General features: G+C 36.5%; 1 protein-coding gene, 1 non-coding gene and 1 pseudogene across 3 annotated transcripts; 2 read left to right on the forward strand and 1 right to left on the reverse strand.

The window, feature by feature from the left end:
• Positions 1–362: 362 nt before the first annotated feature.
• Positions 363–444, reverse strand: trnas-cga (transfer RNA serine (anticodon CGA)). Its single transcript has one exon. It is a non-coding gene; the product is annotated as a tRNA-Ser (tRNA).
• Positions 445–1,103: 659 nt separating this feature from the next.
• On the forward strand, positions 1,104–3,387 carry smim11 (small integral membrane protein 11). Its single transcript, XM_042512852.2, has 3 exons — positions 1,104–1,224; positions 2,472–2,741; positions 2,897–3,387. Exons 1-2 carry the CDS (start codon positions 1,210–1,212, stop codon positions 2,712–2,714), a joined length of 258 nt encoding a protein of 85 aa, XP_042368786.1. The 5' UTR covers positions 1,104–1,209; the 3' UTR covers positions 2,715–2,741; positions 2,897–3,387.
• Positions 3,388–3,532: 145 nt separating this feature from the next.
• Positions 3,533–8,154, forward strand: LOC121962631 (uncharacterized; annotated as a pseudogene). The gene is made up of 7 exons (XR_015775834.1): positions 3,533–4,114; positions 4,960–5,076; positions 5,464–5,802; positions 6,540–6,875; positions 6,961–7,057; positions 7,195–7,254; positions 7,375–8,154. The product of XR_015775834.1 is annotated as an uncharacterized LOC121962631 (transcript).
• Positions 8,155–8,210: the final 56 nt, after the last annotated feature.

Consider the following 8,210-nt stretch of genomic DNA (forward strand, 5'->3'; position numbering starts at 1 on the left):
ATTTAACCGATTATTATTGAAGAAATTACTCAAAACATAGAAAACGACTGCAATGACAAAAAAAGCTGCAAAGACGCACAAGGAGAATCACATCGGCCATGAAAATGGTTAAAACCACCACAAAGTGACACAAAAGGAATAAAAGGTGAGAATTACCACTTGAAGACATAAAACTACAACAAAGACTTAAAATTACCACAAAGAAACACAAAACCACAGAAAGATGCATAGCGACTACAAAAAAATGCAAAAGAACAACTGACGGAGGTGAAACAGCTGTTGAGTTTGTGTGTCGTGGGTCCGTTGTCTGATTATCCACAATGAGAAACAATTGATGTTCAACAAAAAACGAAATGAAAAGTCGTCACGAACAGGATTCGAACCTGTGCGGGGAAACCCCATTGGATTTCGAGTCCAACGCCTTAACCTCTCGGCCACCGTGACTACGCATGCTTATGGGTAATGAAGTCCCAACTTGACTACAAATATGGATGCCAGACATGTCATTAATGGTCATTTGTGTAGAAAAAAATTTTAATTTGAAAATACATCACGAGATGTCAGATGGGGGCGCTATATTGGGAGGTACGCGCTCTGTTATTTCTTTTACCAATGCAAATGCAATAAGGCCATAAACAAGATAACAAGTCTGGTATGTAAGTAGAGATAGTGCTCAGAGGGTTAATAATGGCCAAAATGACAAGTGAATAAAAAGTCCAGAGTCTCAAGTAAATAAATAAATAAATAAATAAACAAACCGTTTTTAATGCCCTGTGATAAAAGTAAGTTTGTTCCAGCTGAGTCTCGAACCGCAGACCACTTTGGTGTCCGTTTCCAGAAGTGATGCATTCAAGTTTAATGAGAACATGAAACGTCAAAACAAAAAGACAAAATAAAATTAATTGAGAAACAGTTATATTAAGGCTAAAATAAGTAATAGTTTAAGACATCTCTCATAAATGAAACATTATATATCACCGCCATTTGATATACATTTATGTCACTATGGTTTATCAACACTGGTTGTTGTTGTGTCTCTACCGAAAGCTTTTGATTCCTTGTGTTACCTGAATGTAGCACAGCATACGTCTTTACGTTACTGCATTTCGATTGGTCCGTCAGTAGAAGCCCCGCCTTCTTCAGAGTAGCAGTTAAACCTCTCTGAATGTCACACAGTGATCGCGAAACTTCAGCACTACAGAGGCAAAAATGATCAACTGGAAGGTAAATTAACACTGTTCGATTGGTTTATCGACATTTTATACATGATTTGTTATTAATGTGATTATTATTAGTCGTTTTTGGGGTCTTTGTGATACAGCAAAGGTCTCAACTGTCATTAGGATAATGCTAACGTAGCCACAGCTGAGCGAGTTTGCGTGTCTCTGTCACAAACTTAACATTTAGGGACAAAGTAAATACAAATTACGGTCAAACAGATATGTGCCTGTCATGCATCCACTCTGTGTCCTTTATAAATAATTACATGTCATGTATGGAGACTTTTTGTGGTTAAAGTAAACTGTAAACTTTTGCGACACTCTAAGAAATACGTTAAAACTAACCGCATGAATGAGTTTAGAATAACTACTGAAGCAGTTATATCTGTTAAACAAAATAACTAATATAAGTGCCACTGGATGTTTTTATGAACGCCGAATTAATCAGTTCCTTGTAGTTATTAGGAACAAGGCACGAGACCTATCTTTCATTGTTGATTTCGGTCAGTGTGCATTGCAATATGAAAATTGTCACTTATTTAATGACGTCTGGCGACAAAAACTGTGCGCACCAATACAAGCCTAGAATGCACATGGTTTGCAGCTGCTTCCCTCTTTCACACACTGCCTCCCCTCTCTGTGACCAAATTAACTCCCACCTCCCGTATTGACAGCTGAGGCCTCTGGTGGGGAAAAAAAAGGAGGTGGAGGAGAAACATCTCCAGGTTGCCTGAATGTTCCAGAGCTGTCTTCTTTTCTCCTTCTTCTTTTGGAAAAGGCATTAAATTTTTGTTGTGCATGATGAAATTGTTGCAGTATTTCAGGGGTGGGAATCACCAGAAAGCTCACGATTACTAGGTCACCATGCAACAAAATAGTAATTTTAAATTTGTTGAAATATGTTGAATATTGTGATAACACACATTTTGCAATAATTTGCTGTTTACTGTTTTTCATCTGGAAATGATTTCCCCAAAGGAACACTTTTTCCGTGTTATCTTATAAAATGAAGTTTTTGCAGCAAACTGTATCTTAAGTAACCAATTTTATTGTTCTAGATGGCTATCTAAAGTTTATTTGTATTTGTAATACAAATAATTTAATTAAATTAAAACAAATTTTATTAAAACAATCGATGCTCTGCATTATTGTTATTATTATTATTATTATTGTTATTTTTTAGCCTGTACAGCTGTTTGGGGGCAAAAAGAGTGCCAAGCCTTCCTCAAACATAAACTCTGTCCTCCTCAGGCTTTGGACAATGTCCCCATCCTCTTGTACATCCTGGCCCTGAAGACGCTGCTGCTGTGTTTAGCGTTCGCCGGGGTGAAGATCTACCAGAGTAAGAAAGCTGAGGAGGCATTGAAGAAGCAACAGGCTGAGAGGAGGAGGCTCGCCCAGAAGACCCAGGAGCTCATAGACAACTTGGACAACATGGACAACATGGACAACATGGACAACACGGACAGCATAGCGAACAAAAAGGATGACTGAGCAGAGGAGAGAAGCAGCTGTACACAGGTACTGCACTAACTAACTATACCATTTAACTATTTACCACCCACTGTTACACTAATACAGATAGTTTTGGTCATAGTGGTCATTTTCAAATCAGTCATAAATATATGAGATAAATCAGGTGATCCGTTTCGCTAACTTTCCTTTTCTCTCTACAGGGAAACATGTTACAGACCTGAGCAACAAGTCACCCTCTTCACATATGAGCCATATACGTGACTGTTGGCACCAGGAGGACCTCACCGTGCTTCAGGAAGTAGTTTGTGGTTCAGGTATAAGTTTTATGTATCGTGTAAATGTTTGACTGAACCAGGATTTTATGAAATGAAATTACAGCAGAAACTGATGTAAGACTGAGATGAGGGACTGTTTTTTTCTTTTAAACTTGGATAAAAGAACCACAGTAGGCTCAGCATCAGCTTTGCACTCCTTTCTCCTCATCCTCTGCCTCGTTTCTGCTCGTATCTATCTGTGTCGACGCTTGAGCTTCACTTTGTGCACTGGAGGAGTGTCAGGATCAAAGCTTGTCAAATGGGCTAATTTTCAAGAACACAGCATGGTATTTATTTTGAAATATTCCTTGTAAATTGTGAACCAACTTTGTGCCAAACTTTTGTAATTTATATTAAACAGTTTGTTCTACATGCTATGATGGTGTTCTGCTTTATTTTCCAGAATTCCTCAGAAGTAAAACTCCTTTTTATCTCTCCTTAGTTTAAAAATTATCACTCTGGTGAAGTGCTTCTTTAGCTTTTAACCCATAACAGTTTCACTTTGAGTCTCATGTTCGAGCAGAGTGAGTACGGTCCAAATATTCCTTACCAGGGGTCCCCGGGTCTGTGAAATCCTTTAAGTTTCAGGGGTAAAAAACAAGGCCTAGTAAGCTGACATAACTAGACATTGGTCGTCAAAAGTGCATATATTTGTTTGTTTTCTGCATGCTTTTCTTTTTTTTTTTAAACTTAACATTATTTAATGTCTTCAAGTTTTGATTATGAAAATGATCTGTGGTGTTAAAGTAGTAACAATGATAAGTGCCTCATATTATGCCATGCTGGGTCTTTGAAACAGAGAGCCTGGAAAGTCCTTGAATTTGATCTTTAAGGTGTGTGAAACCTGCTTACTGCTTTCCTTTCTATTTTATTTTTCTTTCCTTTTCTTTAAAATTCAACAGTGTTTTCACCACATTGGGTGTTTCTGGCAGTTTATACTCATGGCAAAACTCTACTGGTCTGTTTCTATATATTTATTGGTGATTAAAAGTAAATGTTCATACTTTATACTCCCCTACTTTTGATGTTTGCGCTGTCTTTTAAAGCTCTGTCTCCAGTGAAGAAACAGTGGCATCCTTTGCTGTTTGTAAAGAAGTAAAAAAGGTTAGTAAAATAGTAATTTCAAAATTAAATACTTAATGTAAAACAAATAATGTAGTATATTTTTATAATTACTATTATTATTATTTGCACAATTTGCAGCTGCCCTTTGTCATGCTGTTTCCTTTTTTGCTTTATTTTTGAGAATTCTTTTAAAATTTTTTGGTTATTAAAATTAATTAGATTACACAGCATAAACATGCAAAGCAACAATATTTTACATAGTAGACTTTTTTTTTACACTTTTACATATTTGCTGAATCTTCTCATACATAGGTTATAATGACGAACAAAAAACAGCATTTTAACAATCATGTTTAAAAAAGGTGTGCAGTAGGTTATTACTCTCATGTTTAAAAGACAGCATTAGATTAAAAAAAATCTTTTTTAAAAATCCTTTTAATCAGGTGGATGATTTAGTAAATGTAATGTTGCTTAACAGGAACATAAAGATTGTGATAAAATTCACTGAATCTAAAATGAAAGTAAAGCTTTTTGTCTGTATTTTTACGACTTTATCTACATGGTCTCTCTATTGTATTATACGGCTTAAATATACACCAACAACAATATTTAACAACTTTATGCGTGCATTTTTGCAGAATCGTCTCTGTCATTGATAGTGGTGAACAAAACCGAAAGTAAACTGTGAGATCTGGACCGTAGTGGACCGGAGGGACACTACATGTCACGCGTTGTTAATACAGCATTTTAGGGCCAAATAGTATTGTTGATAAAACCACCGGTTTATACGCATTAAACTGAATGAATTGTTTAATTATTTATTGGCGTATATGCACTCGAAGTATCACCTTTTGCATGGTAATTTTATAACTACACCCCCGCAGGGAGATAATGGTCCAGCCTACCTGCCCTACCTGCAGTTTTGAATTTGTGGCGCTCAAACTGCAACATGATGGACTGTGTCCTGCGTCTCCTCCTCGTGTCGGAGGTCTTTCAAAAAGGTAAGAAACTTAAATTAAATTCTAGGAGTGAGGGAGACAGTGGAGCGAGCGCTTATTTCCTGCAGGTCGAGAGGGAGGTAAGAATTAAACATGTGGTTGAGAATAGGGGCAGGAGGGAAGGGACTGATTTTTAGGTTTTTGTCATCAACTGGATTAATCAGGATATTGTAACAGAGCAGGGTGACTTAACTGATGCAATTTGAAGGATGCCAGCTGCTGTAAAAACCCCAGAGAAGAAGAATTTAATCAACATTGCCCACTTAATCGTCTATATTTAGGTGCATTTTAGTTCTTTGATTTAGTCACTGACTTGTGGTTGTTTATGAAATTACAAAAGACAATGCAGAGCAGCAGTAACCTGACACACGGTTCATTTCCTCCCTGCAGGTCTGACAGCTGTGATAGAAACACAGCAGACTGTGATGGCTGCAGTGGGAGACAGAGCCTGCTTAAACTGTCATCTGATGGAGTCCAAACGTGTTGTTCAAGTCTCATGGCAGAAAATTTTACCTGAGGGGGAGAAGAATCTCGCTTCTTACGACAAGTACTTTGGTCAAAAAGTGAATGATGGTTTCCAGGACAAAGTGGAGTTTAAAGATGCTGGACTGCAGAACTGCTCCATAGTTATCAGAGGAGTGACGGAGCAAGATGAGGGCTGCTATCGCTGTTTGTTTAGTACCTACCCTGATGGTGTTCTCATCGCTAAAACCTGCGTCAAACTCTATGGTAAAAACCTGTTATTAAACATCCCCATAACTCTCTGTCCTCACTTTAACCCTGAAAAGTCTTTAAAATTCCATAAAAATCTTAAATAACCCCTGAAAATTCTTTAACAACCCAGAAAAGTCATTTTGGAACCCTGAAAAGTCTTTAAAAACCAAGAAAAGTCTTCCAAAAAGTTATCAGGGATTTTTAAAGATTTTTTTTTTTCAGCACTTTTGGGAAACTTTAATGATTTACAGGGATCTTTAGGACTTTTCAGGATATTATTTGGGTTGTCAAGACTTTTATAAATATTTTTAAAAATCCCCTTGTATATTAAAGACTTTTCAATGATATTAAAGCCTATATTGGGGGTATAAAAGACATTTCAAGAATATTAGAAACTTTTTTGTGATTTAGTTTTTTTCAGTATAATTTGAGACTTTTGAGGGATTTTAAAGTCTTTTGAAGTTATTAAAGATTTTTCATTGATATTTAAGAAATACTGGGATTATTTAAGATGTTGTAGGAATATTAAAGCTTTTTGGGGTATTTAAGACTTTTCAAGGATTAAAAAGACTTCAGTGATTTTATAGACTTTTTTATTTATTAAAGACTTTGTAGATATTTGGGGGGTATGAGAGATGTTTTAGGAATATTAAAGGCATCTAGTGTTATTACAGACTTCTCAGTGATATTAAGGACTTGTCAGGGTTTATGTTTTGCTCAACATTAATATTTAAATCTCTTTTTCTCTGCAGAGCTGCATGAACCCGTCCTACACGTCAGAGAATCAAACTCTTCTGAAGAGGCAGTTGTGTCCTGCTCGGCCACGGGTCGACCTGCTCCCACAGTAACACTGACCGTCCCTCACTACAACTCTACCAGCGTCACCAACACCAACGGTACAGTCACCGTCACCACTACAGCTGTGCTGAATCGTCTCCATGGCAACAGCATACAGGTTGGATGTGCAGTGCGAGTGCTGTCTGGTCCTCAGACAGACGTGTTTACTGTCATTCCTGAGGTCAAACAGCCGCCTGCTGATGGTGAGGAATTCCTCCAGACATCCAAAGAGGAATCAGGGACTGATGAAGGTGATTTTAGTATGTCAGTGTTACCATTTCATCTGAAGTTGCATTATTCATTTTGAGTTTTGCTAATTATCTTTTCTCCTCACAGATTTCACTTGGATCCTTGTGTTGGTCGTGGTGGTGTCCTGTGTATGTTTTGCTGCTGCAGTCATCGTCGCCCTGTGTGTACAAAAACATCGGAACAGGTATTTTAAAACTTTTTAGCGCCTGTCGACTAACACCAGCATCTCACAGTCAATATGGTCATGACTGATTAAGATCTTTGCTGATAAAGCCCATAAATAAATGTCTGTTCAGCTCTGACTTTTCTTAAATACTTCAGTCTGTCACAAAGGGACTCTGAAGGGAACAAGACACCACAAAAAACAACCAACGTTCCTGAGTGAGTCAATTTGTTTATTTTTCACTTATACTTATGTAGTAACTTGATGCACTTTACTCTTTATGGATCATTATGTGTTTTGAGAATGATTAAGAAACTGACTCTTGTTTTGATCTGAAGGCCCAAAACACCTTTACTGAACCAAGAGAATGAGGTACGGCAACGAATGTCTTCTGTGAAAAATAAAAAAAGTGGCTATCCAAAAGAATCACCTCAGCCAGCATGCTGTCCACGAAAGCTGTTTTAACCAAAACCATCAGTTAAGTGACACAGAATAACCCATAAGACTGTAGACTCAAACAAAACAGACTCAAGCCTGAAAATCTGTAAGATTATCGTTTTAAAACAACACTAAGAACATCTCTGTCCTGGTTCATCGGTTATGAGTTCAGTGGATCAAAAAGATTCATGTACACAGGAGTTTTGGTTTTAATGTTTTCTTTATTTCTTTTTACTGTATTTTTCAGAATATTTTCCCATATTTTAATGTCAATATTTTGTGAAATGTTTTAAACAGTGTATATATATATATATATATATATATATATATATATTACCCGGGGAACTACAGGAAAACTGCGGGAGCAGAGACTACCTATGTTTCCAATTGTTTTTTTTAATTCCATTATCTCAAGATCAAAACTTAATTGTTTTATTATATTAAGAAAAGCTTTTTTGTGATAATTGCAAAATCTGTTTCAATAAGGGGCTGTGCATATATCGAATATATATAATGAATGTGAGTGATTCTTGTGTTAAATGGATGTTCACTTAAATTAGAAATGTAATATAATAATTATGGAAAAAAGTCAAAAGGCTCAAAAATGAATAATGAACTTGGCTATTACATCATTGGTCTTAAATTTCATTTGATGTGGCATTAAATAAGTCTTGAACACGCTTGATTGAAGTTGCAGGAACTCATGATATTAAAAAAAAAATGTATAGAGTCTACA

The sequence above is a fragment of the Plectropomus leopardus genome, chromosome 24, assembly GCF_026936395.1.
Source record: "Plectropomus leopardus strain MGB_pleo_1.0 chromosome 24, ASM2693639v1, whole genome shotgun sequence".
Lineage (NCBI taxonomy): Eukaryota > Metazoa > Chordata > Actinopteri > Perciformes > Serranidae > Plectropomus > Plectropomus leopardus.